Genomic DNA, 27,851 nt, shown 5'->3' with positions numbered 1-27,851 from the left:
ACCTTGGGTCTTCCCTACAGTTGAGAGGCCAACTCAACCTACTGCCAAGCAAGACCTGACGGGCACAAGGAAAGGTAATCATATTAAAACGTCCAGAGAGAATGATTCTTTTTCACAGTAGTTAATAATAACGCCACCAATGTTATTTTAGAGGCACATTTTCTTCCTTTTAACTTTATTGTTAAGCTTGAATATGCCTTGGCATCATTTTGATATTAGTTTCTAACCTAAACCTTAGATTCTGTATAATGTTATCATCAAATTTATTTTTAACTTCACTTTGGGTTAAAGTCAAGGTTTGATACTGGATAAACTACTGAAGACAATGTAAATTCTAAAAAAAAGGTTCATTGTTCAAGACAATGAACCTACTCCTACAGACAAATGTGGAGGGCTAACTTAGGAAGATGAAAGTGCACAATAATCCAGATTGATCCCTTAATTAATTTCAAAATTTTATTTATATCTAAAGGTTATAATTTTATTTGTTATAATATAGTTTTTTAAAAAAAAACATGACTTACATATCCTAATGAAAGCTGAATAGTTCTTCTGTTTCACAAATTTTTCTTTCTTACCAAGTGATGAAGGCAACTTCAAGTACTCATTGGTTTAAGTAACCGACAAGTAAAGTATGGTTTTCTCTCTCTGATTTCTGTTTACAATAAAAAGGGAGGAACTACTATCATTTTACAGATTGTTTTTCTGTATGTTTGTGTTATAATTTTGCATGAATTGTAAAGAAGTCTGTGATTCACCATGGAAATATTATTGTTCAGTCTACAGTCTTAAAAGTTAAACAGTGATTATTGTACAATATTGTTTCTATATTCACTATACTGTATTATAATCATCAAGCTTGCTAAGGGACTAGATCTTAATTATTCCAACCACAAAAAAGAAATGATAATTATGTGACATGACAGAGGTGTTAATTATCACTATAATGGCAATCATATTACAATTATACAAATACATCAAATCTACATGTTGTACACCTTAAATTTACACAATGTTATATGTCAAATCTATTTCAATTAAGAAAAAGTTAACTGGCAAGTGAAGAATTAATAAGGAACTCCATCCTTCTCAGTGAAACTTGAGAGGAAACAACCTATGCTGTAGGTTGTTCAAATTTGATCACACATGAGTTCTTTTCCATCCAATGATATCCCATCAGAGGTTCTGAAGTCAGTTTAGTAGACAGCTTTTCTAATCATTCTTGGCTGAAAATCAAAGGTGAATGGAGTCTGGTGTGTGCTCTCTTTACCAAGCCTGAACTTTAACTCTGTGACCCTCTTTTGTAAAACTCAGTTTGTAGGTTTCAAGTCTATACAAGTATAGCAATAACAATAGCTGCAACAAGACGTAGTTAGTATTTACTTCATAAATACAATATGCATTTAAATATTAAAATTTTGAAGTGTTATATGTATCTTTTTAAAAAGGCAATTTATTTTTTTAAAAAATCAAATAAATATGCGTAACTACCCTATACTCCTTTACAAAGGTAAGGCTAATTTATTTCTTCAAATATTTCAGCCAGAGACCTGTAATTGCCATATCTCATATTTTTTCATTAAAATGATCAAGTTAATCACATCATTTATGATTACTGGAGAAGCAGATTATGAAAAATGCAGTTTCAGTATACCCCCCATCTCCTCCATTTTACATGTTCCTGTTAGATTAATTGTGGAATTATAGAATTTCAGAAATTTCAGTTCTAACTTTTGTTTATAGGTAACAGTAGTAAGGCCCAGATAAAGGAAATTACTTGGCCAAAATTACACAAGTAGAGATAGAGCCTGAGATAGAACTCAGTTCTCCAAAGGAATGTGTAGTCACCTCAGTCTCTAATCTGAAACCACTCAATTGCTTTCCGTTGTTTAGAAAGGCATGTCTAATTCTCCAACCTGGCATTTAAGACCTCTGCTTTTTCTTCCCTCAACTTTCTTTCCAATTTTGTATTTCCCTTCTCTCCATTCAAATGTCCATGGATAGTCCCAAGGCTTTCTCCTCTACTTGAAGTTTCTCTCTATTAATCTCTGCATGGGCAAGTCCCACCTATAATGCTATCTCCTACAGAAATAATTTGTTGATTTCTTAACTGAAAACTTCTATCTGTAGAAAACCACTTTTGTGACATTTTCTACTTTCTTTCCTCTAACAGTGATTTGTGTGTGTTGCAACTCTCTTCCTAAAATTGATGTTACTTGGCAAGACCAATTCACCTTGATAATCTCAACACTTGACACAGTGCTTTGTTCCTAGTAGGTTCTTGGTGCATGTGAAATGAATATATGATTAACCTTATAATGGTACTTTCAGTAATATAACCAAAAATTAAATACATTCATTTTATACTGTTTGGTTTTTCTAAAGCTTTTAATAAAATAGATATAGATTTTCCACATTGGTTAAATCTACCCCGAAATCTGACTTTTTTTCCCCCCTTAAACCAAAGAGGACATTGTTCCAAATCACTCTTAAATTATTAGCAACAGATCCTTTTAATGTAATGTTTTTAATTTTTATTTTTAGGTGCAATGATGAAGAGTTTTTTCCTAGTTGTGACTATCCTGGCATTAACCCTGCCTTTTTTGGTGAGTTAATTTCATCTGATCAATTTGTATCAAAACTTTTTAAAAATTTTATTTAAGGTCTCTAATTATGTAAATTTCTAAATACAGTTATATTTTATGGAACAAAACAGCTGCATACTAACTATATTTTCCTAACAGTAATTTATTTTTACATTTATTTCTCATAAAATTAAAGTCATGTTCTTCTGAATATACTTCTGGTTTCCAGGAATCAAGAAGTCATACTTTATCATGTATAGAAAACCTTTAAAATTTTCATATGATAGAGAAAATACATTTTGGGGGAAAAAACAGTACTGAAAATATTTTTAAATTATAATGTGCTCTAAAAATTCACAAAAAATAAATACAGAAATCATAGACCAGGATCAGAAATGTTTTTAATTAAATTCCTATCTTGTGCAGACTCCAATCTCTTAAGGGACTAAATTCTTAAAAGATTAGGAGCTGGGCTTCCCTGGTGGTGCAGTGGTTGGGAGTCCGCCTGCCAATGCAGCGGAGACGGGTTCGTGCTCCGGTCCGGGAAGATCCCACCTGCCGCGGAGCGGCTAGGCCCGTGAGCCACACCTACTGAGCCTGCGTGTCTGGAGCTTGTGCTCCGCAGTGGGAGGGGCCACGACAGTGAGAGGCCCGCGCACCGCGATGAAGAGTGGCCCCCGCTTGCCGCAACTGGAGAGAGCCCTCGCACAGAAACGAAGACCCAACACAGCCAAAAATAAATAAATAAATAAATTTATTAAAAAAAATAAATAAATTAGGAGCTCGTTTAAGCTTTTTTACCAATTTCAAATAACTTGACATGTACTTTTAACATTCAAACATACTGTAACTTCTGTTATAATCTTCCCATTATGTCAATTGAGACTCCTTCTCAGGGCTTATATCCATAAACAACTCTGATTTTCAGGCATTTTCTTGAATTACATGCTGTGTATTAAGGCTGTTGGAACAAGAAAAATGTTTGGAATTTTTTTTTCTTTTAATTTTTTCGACTTGTTTTCCTTATTGTTTTGGCTATTGCTCTGTTTTATTTTCATGTTCATTTGGGGATCCCAGGCACTTATTTGCCAATAGCTAGTACAGGAAGGCAAATGTCTCATGTTTTATGACCTTCTCTTAGATTGTAAAATATGGGAGGGCGCTAGTCCTTGTTTCATAATTCATTTATTATTAAATTTAGATTTGCTTTTAAGTTAATATCTCTTAAATAACTCTATTAGGTAAATTCTTGGAGTCAAACTTTTTAAATATTTGAATTACTATGACTTTCACATTTATTTTCTTTCATTTATTCTCTGAAATTTGATTTTATTGTCGCCACCTGCATATTTAGAACTTGGGTTTTCTCTTTGAGTGAAAAGGATTAAAGTTTAAATCAGAAAGTGATCCACAACTGCCTGACCTATAGCAACCTCTTCTTGAGCTACTTGAGCCTGCTCTAGCCCCCAAATACTCCTTCTGGTTTTCACAAAGCTACAAGCCCCACAGACATGAACAAATAATTCAAAAAAAGAATGAAAGTTTATAGATTTTACCATCCAATCTTATGAGCAATCAAAATTATACAAATTAAAACAGCAATGTGATAGCATCTTTTATGTGCTAAATTTATTCCTTCTCTCCAAAATAAAAATAGTTAAGATACAATTTATTACTAGCAATTATGAGATGAACTGCACAATCTTATAGCCTACTGGTGGCATTATAAGTTGGCCTAAATTTTCTGTACAGCAGTTTAATAATTTCTATCGAAGAATTTCCCCCCCAAAATCACATTTTTGAAAACCTGTCTTAAGAAATCAATTAAAACTATTTAAAAGGCCACTGATATCCAGATGTTATTCATCTCTCTATTTATAATAAAATATTTTTTGGAAAAAGCTTTAATGGTTAACAATAAAGAACAAACATTTCATGACATAATATTTTGATTATTTATATTTCAACTATGAATATGTAAGCATGAAAACTATGATATAATGGAAAAATGATATGAGAGATCATACTCCTTTTAAAAGAAGTAAGATACAAGACACTAAAATGAACATATACCAGGAATACATAATACATATAGATTGGTATTATATTTAAATATCTAGATTATCAGGATTTTTGAGTATAGGCAAACTTTCAATATTTATATAACTTTCTAAATTTTAAACTAGTGATTTAATAAATTTAGAGAAAAATAAGTCTCTGTCTCTTATTACACACCAGTATTTTTTTTTCTAATCTCTGATTTTCTATACCTACAACTTCCAAAAGGTTTGTAGTCTTTTATATCCAAGTGATATGTGTGAAAAGTCTTAAACTAGAACTGTCATTTTAAAAACATTTACCATTATGAACTCACTCAAAAGTTTATAAAACTTCTGTGAGTTTTAAAGCTTCATAAAATTGCTAACTCCTGATTTCCTATGAATGTTGTAATCCAGAATTAAGAAAAACACTATAAATACACAAAAATTGATTTTTTTAAATGGTGTTATTTATACAACACTTATATACTGACGTTTTGCTAGATATTTTTAATCAAGAAAACCTCATAAATCATCTTAGTAGGAGAACAAAACCAGAAAAATATGCTCAATGCTCCTCTTATTTTTAACAACGTATATTCAATACAAACTGAATATAGGTTGTTCATGTTCTTCATTTAAGCAAATATCATGCATTATATTTGTTGGGGTCAAATGATCATATTCTTTTCAACATTGAATTTTTCTCCCTAAACAGTGATTTTTAAAGACAACTTAACCATGGAACTCATTATTACTACTTTAGTTAGTATATTTCTGTCACTTCTTGAGTGGTTCACAGACTATGGTTAGATAACCATGGAAAGTGCTTTATAATATTTTACAATACTAAAATAAAAACAAAAAATATGTTTTGTCTTTGATATAAAAGATATTTTTAAAACCACAAAAAAATCTAGATTGTGTCTTGCTTGTTTTTAACTTCTTATTTCTTATTCTTTCTCTGAATCTCACCAGAGTGCAGAGGGGCAAAACCAGGAACAATCAACAGTAAGTTTAAATGTTTCCAGTAGAGATATGAACTCCAAAGTATAATATTATGCAAAGTTTAATGATATTAAAATGCCTCTGTCTAAACGCTAAGTAAATATTTAAACTCCATGAAATAATCTAATAATCCTTGTAAAAAAATCACTTCAACAACCAATCATATGAATCAACCTCAATGTTTATCTGAAAATCTCAGTATCATTTTGTAGGCCAAGTCATGTCTTTTGATTTTCATGTGTATTTAGCAACATGAGAAAACCCTCTCAGAATTTAGTAGTGGGTAAAAATGAAAACAAAAGCAAAGTTTAATATTTCTCCTGCCTACTTTTAAAGACTTGGGGAAAGATCCCTCTCTGACCCTTCTTTGAATACCTCTCATACACTTGTATTTACTTCTACCTTTTGTTTCCCCAATCTGTTTGAATGAATAGGTCTCCTTTCATGAGAAGGGATTGCTTTGCAGTGTAATTTTGTTGATTTGTTTCTATTTATATGGAAAGATCTAACGATGTATTTTTATAACTGCACATAATTAATAGAACTGAAGCAAATAAAAATAGAAAATTTCCTAACTGATCTTTAATGGATAAAACTAGGCTGAAAAAAATCCAAAGTATAAATCCAGAAATCCACATCACATTATTTTACTATTCTGATATAATTAGTTTAGAAAAAAATGTGCCCTCAGCCTAATCCCTAGGTAAATAAAATAAAAAACAATTACAAACATGTGGTGAGAATGTATATATACACGTATAAGGAAAAATATATACATAGTTTTTTCTGTGTGTAGTATGTTTGTATACTATATGCCAAAGCACTCTATGAGACTGGTCTAGCTGTGGTACTTATAATGCACAGCATTTACTGAGCACTTTTTGTGTATGCCAAGCTCTGGTCAATGTGATTTACATTATGGATTAGCTCATCTAATTTTTTTGAAACTAATATTATTTTTAACATTTGTTGAAAATCAAGAAGGGGAAGGGAAGTGTACAAATCCATATCACGTAAAATAATATGGTTGCTGGGTTCACTATGTCCAATGTTGTACTTACTTAACATCAAATACTGTAACATTGTATTTCAAAAAATTCTGATTTAAGACATCTTTTCATTCTAGCCTACAATAATACTATTCTGCATAATTTATTCTTTTTGCAGCGCTGTGAGAATGGTGAAAGATTGTTCAATGAAAAAACAGTAAAATATATTCCAATTCATTATGTGCTGAGTAGGTATCCTAGTTATGGACTCAATTACTACCAGCACAGACTAGCTGCACTAATTAATAACCAATTTATGCCTTACCCATATTATGCAAAGCCAGTTGCAGTTAGGCCACATGCCCAAATTCCTCAATGGCAATTCCTGCCAAATATCCACCCACCTACTGCGGCACATCACCCACACCCACGTCCATCATTTATTGCCATTCCACCAAAGAAAACTCAGGATAAAACAGTCATCCCTATCATCAATACCATTGCTACTGCTGAGCCTACACTTATACCTACCACTGAACCAATAGTGAACACTGTAGTTACTCCAGAAGCTTCCTCAGAATTCATCACGAGTACACCTGAGACCACCACAGTCCAAGTTACTTCACCTGTGGTCTAAAAACTCTAAGGAAACATCAAAGAAGACAACACAGGTAAATGAGAAAAAGACAAAATGAATAATAGACAAGATTCATGGATTTATCACAACAATCACAAAATCTAAAATAGTATAGATGGATAAATTAAATCTGTTACGGGAGCAGGCAAAATGGGCTAATTATAACTTTAATTTGGTGTTACCTTAGCATTGATACACTAGATTTTTTTCCAACAAGAAATGAAAAATAATTGTATTTTACAAAATGAAGAAAAATTGGGAACTTTTTTATCAAACTTTTTTCAACAACTGTAACACTCCTAGAATCTATTTGTTTTATTTTATTCCTATTCACAGACAAAGACAGTGGAGTAAAAGACAATGTTAAACTCATGATTTTTCTTATCTCAAAAATACAACTTCTTAGAACAATTTACATAGGATATGAGTTTAAATACATTTTAATTGTATAACAGTGTTCTTGCATTCAACAGTGTTCTTGCACTCTAATTTTGGTATGAATAGAGTGAAAGGAAATGATAGGCTTCCCATGCAGCTTTTTGATTTAAAATACAACTCAGTGTGACATAGTGGTAACAGCATTAAATCAGAGAAGGCTGCTTCTTCCATTGTGTGATCTTAGGCAAGTCATTACTCTCAATGAACTTTCATTTTCTCATAATTTTGGTTGCTATGAGATTCAAGTGAGAAAGCATATTGTGAATGAGTTGTAAAAAGTGATCAATCCATGAAATGTAATGCTTTAGAAAAGATAAAGTAAAATTAGTAAATACTAAAATTTATTTTCAACTAACATCTCAAGTCCTTACTAAGTTATCAAAACTACATAACTATCTCAGTTTATTCCTGTAGCAGCCATGTGGAATGGATTATATTACCATCCTGAATTCACAAATGAAGAAAAAAAAAAATAAGCCTATAGATGCAAGTTACTACAGCTAGAAAGTTCAAAACTGGGAACCAAATCAAACCTGCTTGATTTCAGATAGTAAGGCTTAATTAGTATGTCACCTATCTCCATATGGGCTAATTTGCAAAAAAAAAAAACAAACAAAAAAAAAACAAACTATAATTTCCCAAGATCAGCATATGTAAATTTTATTATTGAGTTATGTTTAATAGGACCTCTGGTAAAAAAAAAAAAAAAAAAAAAAAAACTTAAGTTAATAAATCTTTGACTCATTAAAATTTTGAAAACAAAAGGAGAAAATTAATGGAGACAACATGAAAACAAGTAATTGAGTATGCAATTGTCCATTCTATTGATCTAAAATACATTATTACATGATTGTTTTTAACAGGATAATCATTCTCTCAGTAGTTACATTTGTTCAAAACTCATGAACCTAGATTTCTAAGTTAAAACCACTGTATAATATCACTTATAAAAAAGAATGTATAGGACTGTGTCTTTCTATAAATATCAGGTGAAGACAATTATTTCAGTTCGCTATATGTTGAATTTAAATGTTTAAATTTAGATATTTAATTTGATAGACTCCTTGATACAGACATTAGGCAAATTATGGAAGCTAAATAAAAGTCTACATATCGTGAGAACTGTTAGCACATTATGAACTAAATTCCTAAACTGTCATTTTTATAGGTCTTTCTGAAACCAAATGACTACTTCACACTCTCCTTTAGCCAGCTGTCTGCCTTCAGTGAAGACAAAATATGATTTTCACAGATTCGGCTCCTTTCTCTTCTCCCCTTACATTTTACATCCATGCCACATTTAATTTTTTGATTCCTGCATAATAAAGCCAATTGAATGCAATGGATCTCTTAATTTGAAATAGTCTGTGAATACACCTCAGGGATATTTGAAACTTTGAAATTCCAAGATAAATTTAGTGTGAGTTTGAGTACACACATTTAATTGGAGGCAAAGTTCATAATTTCGTCTGATTTTCAAAGTGGTCCATGGTTTAACACTGATTAAGAACATCTTCTGCAGGATGACACTGGAACATCTAAATTTATGGCTAAGTCATTGGGACCAGAGAAGAACTAAGCTATAGTGTTCAACTCCAGAAGACCACAAAGTGACTCTTGGGAGCCATGAGACCTCTAGAGTTAGCATTAAATTTAGGTGTCCAAATGTAATGCTAATTTTAGTCTAGATCATTCCCAAGAGCAAATTCCAGATACAGACAGGTTACAGATGACCACAACTACAAACACAGATAGATATATGGCAAAATAAACAGGAGTTGACTCTTGACCTGCATGAACCAGTTTCCTCCAGACTTGAAGCTATAGTCTCACACCTGTCAAACTCACATTCATACAAACACACACACACACACACACACACACACACACCAGGAAGCTTAAGGAATTGAGGTCTTCCAGTCTACAAAAATTGGTGAATACTCAAAGTCCAAAAATATGACAGTTTTTCCCTTAATGAAATATTGCAAGGAAAATGAGTGGGTCATGTATGTGCTTGCTCCATATTTAACATATCATGCCAGGAAAAATACAAATCACTCAACCCGTACAAAGGGCTTACTGTCACTCTTTTGCCGAAACCCTCAATAGATGTTCTATTGTTAGGAGTGGTTTACAAAACTTTATCTTCTCTCTCACTCAAATGCTAGAGTCTGGAAGAGAGGCCTGGTCAGGAACATGGCATGGCTGGGCTTCATTTGCTATGACCATTAATAATATTACTAATTTCTAGAAAAATGAAGTTAAAGGATGGAAGAAATAGAATTTATTTCATTAATTAATAAAACATTTATCTCAAAGTACTATAAGAATTATTATGGGATACAAAACAACAATAATAATAATAAGCAATCAACAGTTATATATTATAGACCATAGGCCAATTTTCTCTTTGCTCATATATATTTAATCTTTTAATATGTACTCATGGGCTACATATTACTATTGTTGTTACTATTATTATTATGAAAGAAAATTGAAGTAATTTTCCCCAAGTGGAACTGGAATTGAACCCAGATAATTTTGCTTTAAAATCCATGTTTTAATCTTGTGAACACTACTATAAAAGCATTTCCACACTGGGTGGTGAAATAAAATATGAAACAAAATACCTTGAAACAGGAAAAATATTCTCAAGTATTAATATTGGCTCATATTAATGCAATAATATGTCTAACTAAAATAACATTAATAAAAAGAGTTGTTAAAAGTAGGATTTTAAATAAAACACTTACCTCCCTGATATGACATTATCTGATCTTTTGTAACAATTGGATTAACCAGTTAGAGTACACTATGTAAGTAATATGGCATAGTAAATCCCTCAACTACTATTTACATGTTAAGAAAATACATTGGTGAGTTGGTTATTTTGGATTTGGATAAATTACTTTCAGATACAAGGGTCCATTCACATGAAGGTAGTTTATATGAGAAATTATATCTTTAGCACAGAAAAGAAATGGGATCTGGAGATTTACACATAGTCATTCATTTTTCAATTATTTGCCAAATGCCCACTATGTGAATACAGCATGTTTCCTCTCCACCTCTAGGACCTCACAGACTAATGAGATTAGAAAAACATCTTATTATTCAGTCTTGTAGCACAACCTTATCTGAAAGTTCTCAGGTCTTCCACAAATGCAGTGATAAGTTATATAATAAACATTTATTTAGCACTTTAAAATGTATAAAGAGCTTTCACACATATAAACCTCTTAATCTTCACCAATAACCTCTTAAAATAATTTCTTATTAATCTTCATTTTGTATATGTGAACACAACTTTAAAGTAGTTAAACATAAGACAGTGAAAATTTATAGGCCTTAGATTTAGATAGAACTGAATTAAAGTTTTAGCTCAAAATTGCTTAACTGTGTGACCCTGGGTAACAAATAAAGTGGAAAACAACATTTTTTGATTTATTGATATACGTGTTAGGCTCTGTATCAAGTATTTTACAGGTTTTACTTTATTTCACATAGTACTCCCTTAGAGAGGCACTATTATTATGTTCATATATTAACAAGGAAACCGAGGCTCAGAGAGATTAATTTGCCCAAGAACAAAAAGCCACTACATATATATACTACCAAATGTAAAATAGATAGCTAGTGGGAAGCAGCCACATAGCACAGGGAGATCAGCTTGGTGCTTTGTGACCACCTAGAGGGGTGGGATAGGGAGGGTGGGAGGGAGACACAAGAAGGAGAGGGAGGAGATATGGGGATGTATGTATATGTATAGCTGATTCACTTTGTTATAAAGCAGAAACTAACACACCATTGTAAAGCAATTATACTCCAATAAAGATGTTAAAAATAAATAAATAAAATAAAATGAAAAAAAAATTAAAAAATAAAATTAAATTTAAAAAAGCCACTAAATGGTAGAGTTTTGTTTTGAACTCTAGCAATTCAGTACACCCGCCTTTGTTATCTTACTACTTGGACAAACAACTTTTAGCCTAAGACATTCATTATAGTACCCTACTTTCACTGGACAGTCAATAAATTTTTATTCCCTTATCCATAAAGAACATTCACTGTCTGCAAGACAAGGCCAATTTTCATGATCTTACTAATACTATCTTCCTACTTCATCTCTCCCCATTAGATCCTCATACCATTCACCCCAGTGACTCAGAAACTCCCCAGATTACCATAGCTGTATTAATATCAACACCAGCACTTTTCTGAAGCTGCTCAAACCCTTTGGGTAATTCCTATCACGTAATCAAAATTTGACTCCTTGGCTTAGATATCACATCTTTAAGAAAAACTTTCCTTAACTTCCAAGATCAAGTGCTCGACTCATGTGCTACCACAGCTTCCTTCCCCCTACCTGTTCCTTTCCCATTTGTTATACCTCCCTGTCCACCTCTCCTGCTGGGATGTAAGCCCTATGAGCCCAGGAACTATTATCTCTCACCACTGTCTCTCCAAGGTAAGGCCCAATACAAGAGCTAAATAAATGTTTGCTAAACAAATGAGTAAGCAAAGGAATAAAAGGGTTGTTAATGATTGAAACTGAAATACCCATTTAATAGGATTAAATAATCTAGATTTTCCTTACCAAAATCCAGGGGAAAAAAATGTTTACCTTAGCAGTTTATTATTGATCATAAACCAAATTACCAAAGGCCAATTTAAAACTCAAGAAAATTACTGCAAATCATAATACCAATCACAGCAATATAAAGGTATAAAGATAGAATGCTTTTTATAACTTAATCTCAGTTTTCAAGGAAGGAAAGCTGAATGCCAACAGAGCGATAACCAAATTGCTGTATCAATATTGTGTTATCTTAACTCTACCACACTATTTAGAAAAAGGAAATGATAGCCGTTCCTCTTCCTAATCTTCCTAATGTGATAAATGGAGTAATGGCCAGATGCCTATACTATTAGAATAAAGGCTATAAACGTAATAATCGAGTCAGATGAACAAAAACGGGTCTGAAAGATCGAGTGTATTCTTTTTTCTTTTTTTAAACATGTTTATTGGAGTATAATTGCGTTACAATGCTGTGTTAGTTTCTGCTTTGCAACAAAGTGAATCAGCTATGCATATACATATATCCCCATATCTCCTCCCTCTTGCATCTCCCTCCCATCCTCCCTATCCCACCTAGGTGCTCACAAAGCACCGAGTTGATCTCCCTGTGCTCCGTGGCTGCTTCCCACTAGCTATCTATTTTACATTTGGTAGTACATATAAGTACATGCCACTCTCTCACTTCGTCCTAGTTTACCTTTCCCCCTCCCTGTGTCCTCAAGTCCATTCTCTACGTCTGGGTCTTTTTTCCTGTCCTGCCCCTATGTTCTTCAGAACCATTTTTTTCTTTTCTTTTTTAGATTCCATATATATGTGTTAGCATACGGTATTTGTTTTTCTATTTTTGACTTACCACACTCTGAATGACACACTCTAGGTCCATCCACCTCACTACAAATAACTCAGTTTTGTTTTTTTTATGGCTGAGTAATATTCCATTGTATATATGTGCCACATCTTCTTTATACATTCATCTGTCGATGGACACTTACGTTGCTTCCATGTCTTGGCTATTGTAAATAGAGCTACAATGAACATTGTGGTACATGATTCTTTTTGAATTATGGTTTCCTCAGGGTATATGCCCAGTAGTGGAACTGCTGGATCATATGGTAGTTCTATTTTTAGTTTTTTAAGGAACCTTCATACTGTTCTCCATAGTGCTTGTACCAATTTACATTCCCACCAACAGTGCAAGAGGGTTCCCTTTTCTCCACACTCTCTCCAGCATTTATTCTTTGTAGATTTTTGGATGATGGCCATTCTGACCAGTGTGAGATGATATCTCACTGTAGTTTTGATTTGCATTTCTCTAATAATTAATGATGTTGAGCATTCTTTCATGTGTTTGTTGGCAATCTGTATATCTTCTTTGGAGAAATGTCTATTTAGGTCTTCTGCCCATTTTTGGATTGGGTTGTTTGTTTTTTTAATATTGAGCTCCATGTGCTGCTTGTACATTTTGGAGATTAATCCTCTGTCAGGGGCTTCCCTGGTGGCGCAGTGGTTGGGAGTCTGCCTGCTAATGCAGGGGACGCGGGTTCGAGCCCTGGTCTGGGAAGATCCCACATGCCGCAGAGCGGCTGGGCCCGTGAGCCACAATTACTGAGCCTGCGCGTCTGGAGCTGTGCTCCGCAACAGGAGGGGCCGCGATGGTGAGAGGCCCGCGCACCGTGATGAGGAGTGGCCCCCGCTTGCCACAACTAGAGAAGGCCCTAGCACAGAAACGAAGACCCAACATAGCAATCAATCAATCAATCAATTAATCAATAAAAAAAAAAAAAAAAAAAAAATCCTCTGTCAGTTGCTTCATTTGCAAATATTTTCTCACATTCTGAGGGTTGTCTTTTCATCTTGTTTGTAGTTTCCTTTGCTGTGCAAAAGCTTTTAAGTTTCATTAGGTCCCGTTTGTTTATTTTTGTTTTTATTTCCATTATTCTAGGAGATGGATCAAAAAGATCTTGCTGTGATTTATGTCAAAGAGTGTTCTTCCTATGTTTTCCTCTAAGAGTTTTATAGTGTTCGGTCTTACATTTAGATCTTTAATCCATATTGAGTTTATTTTTGTGTATGGTGTTAGGGAGTGTTCTAATTTCATTCTTTTACATGTAGCTGTCCAGTTTTCCCAGCACCACTTATTGAAGAGACTGTCTTTTCTCCATTGTATATCCTTACCTCCTTTGTCATAGATTAGTTGACCATAGGTGCCTGGGTTTATCTCTGGGCTTTCTATCCTGTTCCATTGATCTATATTTCTGTTTTTGTGCCAGTACCATATTGTCTTGATTACTGTAGCTTTGTAGTATAGTTTGAAGTCAAGGAGTCTGATTCCTCCAGCTCGGTTTTTTTTTCCCTCAAGACTGCTTTGGCTATTCGGGGTCTTTTGTGTCTCCATACAAATTTTAAGATTTTTTGTTCTAGTTCTGTAAAAAATGCCATTGGTAACTTGATAGGGATTGCATTGAACCTGTAGATTGCTTTGGGTAGTATAGTCATTTTCAGAATATTGATTCTTCCAATCCAAGAACATGGTATATCTCTCCATCTGTTGGTATCATCTTTAATTTTGTTCATCGGTGTCTTATAGTTTTCTGCATACAGGTCTTTTGTCTCCTTAGGTAGGTTTATTCCTAGGTATGTTATTCTTTTTGTTGCAGTGGTAAATGGAAGTGTTTCCTTAATTTCTCTTTCAGATTTTTCATCATTAGTGTAAAGAAATGGAAGAGATTTCTGTGCATTAATTTTGTATCCTGCAACTTTACCAAATCCATTGATTAGCTCTTGTAGTTTTCTGGTGGCATCTTTAAGATTCTCTATGTATAGTATCATGTCATCTGCAAACAGTGACAGTTTTACTTCTTCTTTTCCAATTTGTATTCCTTTTATTTCTTTTTCTTCCCTGATTGCCGTGGCTAGGACTTCCAAAACTATGTTGAATAATAGAGGTGAGAGTGGACATCCTTGTCTTGCTCCTGATCTTAGAGGAAATGCTTTCAGGTTTTCACCATTGAGAATGATGTTTGCTGTGGGTTTGTCATATATGGCCTTTATTATGTTGAAGTACGTTCCCTCTATGCACACTTTCTGGATAGTTTTTATCATAAATGGGTGTTGAATTTTGTCAAAATCTTTTTCAGCATCTGTTGAGATGATCGTATGGTTTTTCTTCAATTTTTCTTCTTCAATGTGATATGGTGTATCACATTGATTGATTTGCATATATTGAAGAATCCTTGCATCTCTGGGATAAATCCCACTTGATCACAGTGTATGATCCTTTTAATGTGTCGTTGGATTCTGTTTGCTAGTATTTTGCTGAGGATTTTTGCATCTATATTCATCAGTGATATTGGTCTCTAATTTTCTTTTTTTGTAGTATCTTTGTCTGGTTTTGGTATTAGGGTGATGGTGGCCTCATAGAATGAGTTTGGGAGTGTTTCTTCCTCTGCAATTTTTTGGAAGAGTTTGAGAAGGATGGGTGTTAGCTCTTCTCTAAATGTTTGATAGAATTCACCTGTGAAACCATCTGGTACTGGAATTTTGTTTGTTGGAAGATTTTTAATCACAGTTTCAATTTCATTACTTGTGATTGGTCTGTTCATTTTTCTATTTCTTCCTGGTTCAGTCTTGGAAGGTTAAACCTTTCTAAGAATTTGTCCATTTCTTCCAGGTTGTCCATTTTATATGGCATAGAGTTGCTTGTAGTAGTCTCTTAGGATGCTCTGTATTTCTGTGGTGTCTGTTGTAACTTCTCCTTTTTCATTTCTAATTATATTGATTTGAGTCCTCTCCCTCTTTTTCTTCATGAGTCTGGCTAATGGTTTATCAATTTTGTTTACCTTCTCAAAGAACTAGCTTTTAATTTTATTGATCTTTGCAATTGTTTTCTTTGTTTCTATTTCTGCTCTGATCTTTATGATGTCTTTTCCTTCTGCTAACTTTGGCTTTTGTTTGTTCTTCTTTCTCTAATTCCTTTAGGTGTAAGGTTAGATTGTTTATTTGAGATGTTTGTTGTTTCTTGAGGTATGATTATATTGCTATAAACTTCCCTCTTAGAACTGCTTTTGCTGCATCCCATAGGTTTTGGATCGTCGTGTTTTCATTGTCATTTATCTCTAGGTATTTTTTGATTTCCTCTTTGATTTCTTCAGTGATCTCTCGGTTATTTAGTAATATTGTTTAGCCTCCATGTGTTTGTAGTTTACATTTTTTTACTTGTAGTTGATTTCTAATCTCATAGCACTGTGGTCAGAAAAGATGCTTGATATGATTTCAATTTTCTTAAGTTTACTGAGGCTTGATTTGTGACCCAAGATGTGATCTATCCTGGAGAATGTTCAGTGTGCACTTGAGAAGAAAGTGTAATCTGCTGTTTTTGGATGGAATGTCCTATAAATATCAATTAAATCTCTCTGGTCTATTGTGTCATTTAAAGCTTGTGTTTCCTTATTAATTTTCTGTTTGGATGATCTGTCCATTGGTAAGCAACTTTTGAAACACGTAAAATTCAGTAAAATCTATTCATTAAATATAACTGCAAATAGGCCTTTGCAATAAGTAAAAAGTGAGACTTACAGTGCTGGTATGGTTTTTTAATAATGTTCTATCAATTACAACAGTAAATATGTTAGCCAGGAGCTGCTTGGAGGTCTTGTTCAAATAAATGAGAAATTATTTTATGAAATTGGTAAACTAAAGAGGTCATTTAAACCATGTTGAGCTCATCAATTATTTTTAACTGTCAGCAACAGTGTTCTTTGAAACCACATTGTGAAGCTAATGATCACAAAAGAAATCATATTTTCCAAAGGAAAAATTAGACGGGAGTTCATATTTTTTAGCACCAATAAATTCATATGACCAAAACCAAAGCCAGAATAAATGTTATATAACTCTAAAAAATGTTAAAAGATTGTCAAAGAATAACTTTGAGACATTTAGTTATTTGCATGCAAGTGAGGGACACTGTTTTCAATGAACAAAGGAAAAATGAGAATTGTGATAAGAAGAAAAGAGAGGGAAAAAAGATGCTGTCTGGAAATTGTAAGTTATATTTTACATTTTGGCAGTAAATCAGCAACTCACAGAGGCGTCAGCCTAGACAGGCACCACTTGAGTAGTTTCGCTAGGGTCATCAAAAATTGCTTATATGTTATTTGGAAACTGAGAATGGGATGGTTCTTTTGTGTAAAATCTTCCAATGACCCTCCATTAACACTTTCAGCTTATTTAGACAAGTTTGTGCCTTATCATTTATCAGAATAGTTTGAAACTATAATTATGCATTAAATTTAAAAAAGTAAAATAAGATTATTAAGCACATTGATTATACAAAGAGTCCATTGCAGAACAGAGATTTATAAAGCACATAAAATATAAAATTATTGAATCGATATTTGACCCCATGTTAATTTTGTTGTAAATTATTAAATGTTATGTAATTATTAATATGGTTAGCCTTATTAGAATTTAAAAGAGGATCTTTAAGATAAATTTGAAGCCTCAGGTCCAATTTAAAAAAAAATTTGCCCAGTGATATCTGATCTACTAAATTGATTTTCTCTCTAGAAAATCTAGAAATCTAAAATAAATCAAATCTTTTAAAATAATCCCAGGAACTTTACTGTGGGTAGTACTCCAAGTTCAAAATCATTCTTGTCAAACATAAAGATTAGAGCATCTAAATATGTAGTTACAGAAAGAATATCAATTGGGAAAGGTTTAAGGAAAGGCTCATGGATTTGATTTTTTTTTTCATATCCCCAAAACATAATTGTTAACTGGAGAAGGAAAAGAGAGTCAATGACACTCCTTTTTTAATTGAAGTTGAGACAGTGGATGAAGAAAAATAAGCTAGGAGAGTATTTCTTTTGTTCAATATTTGAATATGAACCTCATGACATTTTGATGGAACTGGACTCTGTGTCACTAGCCATCCACTAATCACATGAAGTCTTGATTCAAAGGATTTAAGAAGGGAAATTTGGAATGTAAATAACTAATAGTGTGAAGGGGATGCTGCAGTAAATTATTTCACATATAAGAATGCTTATATAGTACTTGCAAAATATTTTCTTACAAAGGTAAAATAATTTTGTTCACTTGGCTATTTTGTTTAAATGATTTATTTAGAGCACTACTTTTTTCACACTTAATACAAAATTAAAGTATCCCATCCTCTGTTCAAATTCCCACATTCTGTATATAATTAGAGCCTGAAAGTTTTATACATATTATGATCTTTTAATTCTAAGTTGGACAGCTTTCTATATTTTAACATTTCTGAAACTAAAATGTTTTACAATTAATGATTTATGTTAGTAATTCTTTCCACTTATAATCTGTCATTTAGTCAATGGTTCCTCATATAATAATTGACGTTCTAAAATTAAAGAAAATGGTATTTTCTTGATTCTCACAATAACCTGTTATTTTTGCCACAATATAAATGGGGAAATTCAAAGCACCAAACTTGCCAAACTCACAAGCCTAGAAAGTGGCTGATGTGGGTTTGAATTCAGGTCTCTCTGATTCCAAAACCTGCAAACTTTCCATTATGTCCAATTGCCTCTTTTATGTGACATGAAAGAACTTTTCCTGATATATTCCTACTAATGATAACAGTCATAATAGTAATAAATAAATTTAGAGTTTATTATACACCATGAAATATTCTAAATGCTTTACATATATTAATTCTTTTAATCATCAGAAAGAATTTATGAATAGAATGTTTCATTAGTATTATGAAGAGAATACTACTGTAATGCACATAGGTAGGCTGAGACACTAAGGTCCTTTTTAGATGTTGCTTTGTTTTTATAATAAAAACATTAATTCCTTATTTATTTAATCTTATTCTATTTTTTGTTGTTTTTTAGCTATAGTAATGAATAGGAAAACCTCTGTGCAAATATGATTTGATCTTAGCACCAAGGTAAGCTTATTACTTGTGCTTGATGTTACTGAATTTCAATTGAATTTTAATGGAATTTTTTTCTTTTAACTTGACAAGGGTCAAGAAATACCTGATCAGCCACCATGGCCTGTATCTTCCAACCATCCACCTAACTTGAACCTCTCATTATGGATTGGACCTATCTGCGTTGTGCCATATTGACCTCCATCTCAGCTATACAAATCTGCCTCATCCCGACCACAAACATTTGACAAGATCTATTCAAATGACAACAAATATAACAGCAAATATTCCCCTTCCTTAGCTGTTTACATCAATTCAAATTCTACCACACTGATCACAATCTCTAAATTCTCCAAGACTACTAAACCAAGCTCATCCTTGCTCAACTCAATTTAGGGAAATTCAGCGACCTCAATTTCAAACAAGAATAGCCCCAGCAGATCTAACAAGAACTAAATCTTCTCAGCATGATTTGTTTCAACTTTGTGTTTCTATAGACCAACTATGTGTCTTAGAAACCTACCATGTTGGAATTCTTACTTACAAAATATTCTTAAACCATTTTCAACTGCTTATTCTAAGCCATCTCCTGCTGTTACCATGCCTATCCAAAATCCAACTCCTAATACCATTAGTGAGTATAACATTGCTATTATCACTACAACCACTCCCACACCACCAACCCTATGACCACCACAGAGCTCACTATAACTAATGTTCTAACATTGGCAAGAGTACTGTAATTCCTATCTGGTTTGAAGATATTTTGTTTTTTTATGCCTAGGACTATGTTAATGTGTGTGTGTGTGTGTGTTTATGTGTTTGTGTGTGTATTGAGGGGAAGGGAATAAAAATTACAAAGCATGATCTCTTCCATCAAAAAGTTAAAACTCTAGGAGGTCAAAGGTACAAATTTCCAGTTATAAAATGAATAAGTGTTGAGGATGTAATATACAGCATGGTGATCATAGTTAATAATACCACACTACATATTTGAGAGTAGCTAGGAGAGTAGATCTTGAAAGTTCTCATCACAAGAAAAAAAAATTATAAGCATGTATGGTGACAGATGCTAGCTGGACTTATCTTGGTGATCATTTTGCAACATATACAAATATTGAATCATTACATCGTACATCTGAAACTAATACAATGTGATTATTATTTCTAAATTAATATTACCAAAACTAATGTTACGTCAATTTTACCTCGATAAAAAAAATTAAACCTCTAGTTAGAGCTAAAAACCAATAAACATTAAAAAAAGTTTTAAAATTTTGTAAAGACTTGTAGAAGAAGGCTTCCTAGGACTGGAATTTAGTTATAGATGGTGATTTAAAATATATGTTCTAAGTAAAGAGAACAACATGAGTGAATAACCCAAAACAAGAATAAGTAAGAGACATAAGACCTAATGTCCTAGAGTTATTTCATGTATAGGACTAAACACAAAGCCTCAGTATACTAAGCAACAAATGCTTACTATCATCATTATTTTATTACATGGCAGGTTAAACAAAAATACTGTCAAATAAGTAGGCCCAGGTCATATTAGGAAGGCTCTAGAGCCCTAGGCCAAGGTTTTAGAAATTAAGTATAGAAAGTATGGAACCATTTTATTTGGTTGTTTTAAAAAGGAGCAACATCTATTTTGGCAAAGTGCTGGTCTTCTCAGACTTTATTTCCTATTTACTCATTCCTACATGAAAGTAGATTACACTTTTTATCTTTAAATGACCACCTTATCCTGATATTCCTAGGTTGCCATTTATTTCTTCATCCGAATTTTCACTGTGTGAGAGCCAAGCATAATATCCTTTTTTTAAAAATCAGCAAATAAATGATCAGAGAATGCCTGTCACATTCTCAAAAAAATGATTCATTCATTAAAGAGAGGGAAAGAGAAATAAGCCACTTCATCCAAATAGTTTCAATGAATGATTTTGAAATATGGTATATATTACATACCCTCAAGATTCTAAGAGCATCATTATGACACCTGATTATGTTAGGGCACTCTGTGTACATTAGGTGCTGCTTGAAAGCCCTAAATCAGAAAATCATCCTGCTGGGATGATGCTTCATGATAAGGTGGTGCTTCCCTTGAATACCACTTAATTTTTGTTACTCTAATTGGATCCTTCAAAATACTCCTTAATCCATTGTAATAAAATCTCTAACCTAATTATTACCATAAAAACTATTAGCATTTATTCAGTAGTTAGCTATGTTCCAGGAAACGTGCTAAGCACTTTCTACTAATTTATTCATTTAATACTTACAACAATTCTATCATAATGCAGAAAATGAATCAAGGAAAGATGAAGAATTGCTAGGAATTAAATCCAGGCAGGCTTACATCAAAACCTAAGCACTTTACTACTGCAATGTTTCTAAATAAGCCTTTCTACATTAAAACTGAAATTTCTCATGACTCCATTTTTTCAAGAAAAATATATTGGAAATGTTAATAATATCTTATTGAAAAGATAATAGAAAATACAGTAAATATGCACCACGACTTCAAGAAACTTCAGAGTTTATCCTTGAATATTTTTCAGCTACTTGTTTTATGTCAAAATAAGAGTAGTAAATTTCATAAAAAGAACATATAAAGTACAGTGGGGTTTCAGATGAGGGAAAGAGTACTTCAAGTTGGGCATATAGGAAGGCTTTCAAGAGGTGAGGCTATTTGATCTGGGCCTTAAAGGACATGAAGATCATTTAGATCCTTAGATTAGAAGGCTAAGGACATTCTAGACAGAGCGAAGAGCATCATAGAAGCAAAAGACCTTTAAGGGAAACAGGATGTAGTTTACATAATCAAGAGTATATGGTTCATGGTGAAAGTAGTACAGAGGAAAATAAGGTTAGAAAGAAAGGTGGGGTTCATTTCACATAGAATTTTGAATGAAACTTTTTTACAAGTATAATAACTGGTACTTGTGCTTCTGCCACTCACAACCTGCTAATTGCTGTCATTTCTCTAAGCACAGATACTACTGTCACTACTACTTCCCAGAATCTACCGAGTATCACCACCTCAAGTCCCCCTGCTGTTCCTACTCCCCAACAAGCCCCTAAACCTATCATTTCCACAAGGACCAAATCATCACCAATACACACCCAAAGTTACCCACCACATCTCCTTCTGGTACATGGGTCACTGTAACATCTGCATCAGCCAACAAAATTGAGACTAAGTTTAGCACAAACGGATCTACAGGCAAAATGGGCACTGGAAAAACGTTGAACCTAAGACTTCTCTGAATAATGAGAAGCCTAGCAAACCTGGAGCTTCCCTGAAACTTAATAAGTTCAGCACTAACGGTGATGATGATCATTTGGATTTTGATGTTGATCTCAAAGCTGAAACCATTTTTGAAAAAGGAACAATTGCTACTTCTCCAAATGGTGACAATCCCAATAATGATTATAGTTTGATGTAATATATGCAGTGAATAATGCTGCAATCACAATTCGGAAAAAGGTTTGCAAGAGTATGTGCCAAGGACCAAGCTAGAGAACTAAATGTGTAGCACTATAGCAATTAAGAAATAAACTTCCATTTTAAGCTCTCTATTGACTTAATGCCACAAAATAATAAAAATAAAATAATAAATAATAAAATAATTTACTATAATTTTCTATTGCTGTATAGAGTGATGCTTTCAACCTCATTTTAAAAAAGAGCTACTTGATAGACGAATCACTTGAGGAGATGCTACAAAAGACTTCAAGCATATGTTAATTTACAGTAACTAATAAAATCTACATCATCCCCCAACTTCATCTGCGAACATACTTTTCTATTTGGGGGGCATTATTTCAAAGTTCTGTTGTTCTCCAAATCTCTATTAATAGAATATACGAACAGAAGACTGCTGTTGCTCCTTCTCCTACTGCTACTAATATTAATAATAATAATAGCTAACACCTCTGTAGTACTTACTATGGGCTAGACACTGTTGTAAATATTTTGTAAATATTTCTAAATATATATAGATCCATTCAATTTTTTAGAAGAAAAAATAGATAAATATTTATTAAATCTTGGGATGCAGAAGGACTTTCTTTTTTGTTAATTAATTTTTATTGGAGTATAGTTGCTTTACAATGTTGTGTTAGTTTCTACCATACAGCAAAATGAATCAGCCATACATATACATATATCCCATCTCTTTTGGACTTCCTTCCCATGCAGGTCACCACAGCACATTAAGTAGAGTTCTCTGTGCTATACAGTATGTTCTCATTAGTTATCTATTTTGTACATAGTATCAATAGTGTATAAGTGTCAATCCCAGTCTCCCAATTCCTCCCACCCCACCCCTGCTTTCCCCCTTGTTATCCATACATTTGTTCTCTACATCTGTGTCTCTATTTCTGTTTTGCAAATAGGTAGATCCATTTAATTCTTACAATAATCCTGTGGAATAAGAATTATCATTATCCCTATTTTACAGAGAAAACTGAGGCATGGATAAAGTAAGCCACTTATCCAAGATCAAACTTCTAGTAAGCAAGGCAGCTATGAATTGAACTCGTCTGTTATAGTCTGTATGTCTGACCACTGTTCTTACAACCAGCCACTCAACCTAAATATCCAACTAGGAATATTCATAATCTGGTGGCAATGAGGCTTTCAATACTGTTTCCATTTTTATAAGGATATGTTCTGTAAACAAGATTCTTTTAACTGAGTGTAATTTTATTATAAACTATCTTACTGGGAAAAGGGCAAATAATTAGTTGAGCTTTCCATGTTTCTTTTATATAGCTCAGAGAATAAAAATTAAAATTTCAGAATAAAAATATTGAACAATAAAAATAGTAGTTAGTGTAGCCACTATGGAAAACAGTATGGTGGTGCCTCAAGAAATTAAAAATAGAACTACCATACGATCCAGCAATTCCAAAGAAAACAAAAACACTAACTCAAAAAGATATCTGCACCCCCATGTTCATTGCAGCATTATTTACAATAGATAATATTTACAATGGCTACAACCTCAGTAGCCACTGATGGATGACTGAATAAGAAAATGTGGCATATACATACAATGGAATATTATTCAACCATAGGAAAGAATGAAATCTTGCTATCTGCAACAACATAGATGGATCTTGAGGGCATCAGGCTAAGAAAATAAGACAGAGAAAGACAAATACTGTATGATCTCACTTATATGTGGAATCTTAAAAAAAAAGAAAGAAAGAAAGAAAGAAAGCTCATAGATAAAGAGAACAAAAAGACTGGTGGTTGCCAGAACTAGGGGTGGGGAAGGGTGGGCAGGGATTAGCTAAAATGGGCAAGGTGTTCAAAAAGTACAAACTTCTAGTTTTAAAATAAGTGTAATGAGATTGTAATAAATCATGGTGACTATGTTTAGTTTTTCAGGAATGGAAACAAAGGAACCTGTATCAATATCAGGTTAAGAAATTTTACTAGTATCTCAATTTATAGACATACTAGAGTAATATATGCATATAAATATCCTATAACTTTTATCTAGAGATCTCAAAATATACACTGTTACAGGGGGGGAGAAATAGAAATATTTCTTAGAGTTTCAGTAACACCTGTCTTCAATTTGAATGCACTATAGTTTTAGGACCATGAAATTTTCCCCTGCATTTTGTCAACATACTTTCAAGTTTCTCAAGAATAATCATCACGCTTTAGCAAAACACTCTAAAAGCAAATTAATCTTTGAGTGAAGCAACTGTAAATAACTGGATTAAACTAAAATTATATTATATGTCATTTATATTTTAATTTTAAATATTACTAGAAGAGTGACCTAAGTTTATTCTAAAATTTTGGAAAATAGAAGAAAACCCAACAAAACACCATTATTCCTTCAACACAAAGGAGGAGGGGAAACAGTCTTCTAATCATAATGTATACACCTTTTATTGTTACAGTGCTATTTTCTCTACTTACATAAACAATGTATCATTAAACAGCGACATGCATAAAACTTTTTTTTTTTTAGGGGCTAATGCAGCCATTGACTTTTTTAACATCTTTATTGGAATATAATTGCTTTACAATGTTGTGTTAGTTTCTGCTGTATAACAAAGTGAATCAGCTATATGTATACATATATCCCCATGTCCCCTCTCTCTTGCATTTCCCTTCAACCCTCTTATCCCACCCCTCTAGATGGTCACAAAGCACTGAGCTGATCTCCCTGTGTGATGCAGCTGCTTCCCACTAACTGTCTATTTTACATTTGGTAGTGTATATATGTTAATGCTACTCTCTCACTTCGTCCCAGCTTACCCTTCTCCCTCCCCATGTCCTCAAGTCCATTCTCCATGTCTGCATCTTTATTCCTGTCCTACACCTAGGTTCATCAGAACCATTTTTTTTTTAGATTCCATATGTATGTGTTAACATACGGTATTTGTTTTTCTCTTTCTGACTTACTCCACTCTGTATGACAGACTCTAGGTCCATCCACCTCACTACAAATAACTCAATTTCATTTCTTTTTTTGGCTGAGTAATATTCCATTGTATATATGTGCCACATCTTCTTTATACATTCATCTGTCAATGGACACTTAACTTGCTTCCATATCCTGGCTATTGTAAATAGTGCTGCAATGAACATTGTGGTACATGCTTCTTTTTGAATTATGGTTTTCTCAGGGTATATGCCCAGTAGTGGGATTGCTGGGTCATATGGTAGTTCTATGTTTAGTTTTTTAAGGAACCTCCATCCTGTTCTCCATAGTGGCTGTATCAATTTACATTCCCACCGACACTGCAAGAGGGTTCCCTTTTCTCCACACCCTATCCAGCATTTATAGTTTGTAGATATTTTGATGATGGCCATTCTGACCCGTGTGAGGTGATACCTCATTGTAGTTTTGATTTGAATTTCTCTAATGATTAGTGATATTGAACATCCTTTCACGTGTTTGTTGGCAATCTGTATATATTCTTTGGAGAAATGCCTATTTAGATCTTCTGCCCATTTTTGGATTGGGTTGTTTGTTTTTTTGATATTGAGCTGCATGAGCTGCTTGTATATTTTGGAGATTAATCCTTTGTCAGTTGCTTCATTTGCAAATATTTTCTCCCATTCTGAGGATTGTCTTTTCATCTTGTTTATGGTTTCCTTTGCTGTGCAAAAGCTTTTAAGTTTCATTAGGTCCCATTTGTTTATTTTTGCTTTTATTTCCATTTCTCTAGGAGGTGGGTCAAAAAGGATCTTGCTGTGATTTATGTCAAAGAGTGTTCTTCCTATATTTTCCTCTGAGAGTTTTATAGTGTTTGGGCTTACATTTAGGTCTTTAATCTATTTTGAGTTTATTTTTGTGTATGGTGTTAGGAAGTGTTCTAATTTCATTCTTTTATATGTAGCTGTCCAGTTTTTATGTTATTATTAAATCATAGTTTATGTAACCATTTCTTGTTTTGGGAGCAGATATATTTTCTTCATTTTTTTTTTCTTTTACAGAAAATTCTGTGATACACATGCTGGGATCTACAATTATTTCTATGAAATAAATCCCTAGACATAGAACAACTGGAGGCAGAACATTACACACATGGACATTTGTCCAGAGATATTTTACAAAACATTTTCTATTCCAATTGCTTATTTTTGGAAAGTCATAAAAAGGTATAAGCAGTAAAATGGTGTGACCTAAAACCATCACATCCTTGCTATAACGCCTTCGTGTGGCAGAGATCAGGTAGATGACTGTTAAAATAGATGAGAGCCAGATATGATATGATAGTGGCATGGATGAGGGAGGTGAAAAGAGGTAGGATCCTGGATATTCTTTAAAGACTTTCTGATGGATGAGATGTAAGGGGTGAAAGAGAGAGTAGCAATGATTCCAAAATTTTTGGTCTGAAAAACTGAAACAGTAATGAAGGCTATAAAAGTATAGCAGCTGGTTGTACTGTAAGGAATATTAGGAGTTTCAATCTGAAAACATCAAATTTGAAATGTTTATTAGTGATCTAATTAGCAATAGCAAGTAAACAGTTGGATATTGAAGTTGAAGTATAGGAGAGAGGTCAGGATCAGCAAGATTTTAAGAGTAAATGCCATAGAGGTGGCACTTAAAGTGGAGGCCAGATGAGATCACCAAAGAAGTGATTGTAAATAGAAAAGAGAATAGGGTCAAACACCAAGACCTGGGGCACCTCAACATTGAGTGGCTTCTAAATAAAGTCATAAGTTATCATTTTACTTATTTTTATTAATAACAAAATTGAATATGTTCTCTTTGATTAAATTTCTGAATCTCCTTATGTTAACATTAGGAAAGATATTTTAAAATTTTAAACAAAATAAACATATAATGTTAATTTGAAATATCCCACCCACTCCCACAAACATTATTAGCCAAGCAGACTGCAGGTTAAGGAATGCATCAGCACAGAGGGAACTGCTAAAGCAAAGATCAAGATAGTTTTCTTAGAAAGTTGTTAAATAAAACAACTTATAGTTTCTGTTATCTGAGGAGAAGAATCTCCACCCAAAACCCTCTTGGTGATGTACCAATATCTGATTAACAAAACTGTAATTTTAAACTTCATGGAGGCATATATAGTTATTAGTGTTCTGAAGCAAATGGAAAACTTATATGTGAAAGAAAGTAAATCGTGTTATGAGTCAAATCAGT

At 33.1% G+C, this 27,851-nt stretch overlaps 1 protein-coding gene across 1 annotated transcript; it reads left to right on the top strand.

Moving 5' to 3' along the window:
• Nucleotides 1-2,540: 2,540 nt before the first annotated feature.
• On the top strand, nucleotides 2,541-7,258 carry CSN3 (casein kappa). The gene is made up of 3 exons (XM_007193562.2): nucleotides 2,541-2,606; nucleotides 5,603-5,635; nucleotides 6,800-7,258. Exons 1-3 carry the CDS (start codon nucleotides 2,550-2,552, stop codon nucleotides 7,256-7,258), a joined length of 549 nt encoding a protein of 182 aa, XP_007193624.2. The 5' UTR covers nucleotides 2,541-2,549.
• Nucleotides 7,259-27,851: the final 20,593 nt, after the last annotated feature.

Source organism: Balaenoptera acutorostrata, chromosome 5, assembly GCF_949987535.1.
Source record: "Balaenoptera acutorostrata chromosome 5, mBalAcu1.1, whole genome shotgun sequence".
NCBI lineage: Eukaryota > Metazoa > Chordata > Mammalia > Artiodactyla > Balaenopteridae > Balaenoptera > Balaenoptera acutorostrata.
Note: the sequence above shows the minus strand (reverse complement) of the source record. Positions and strands in the feature narration are given on the sequence as shown.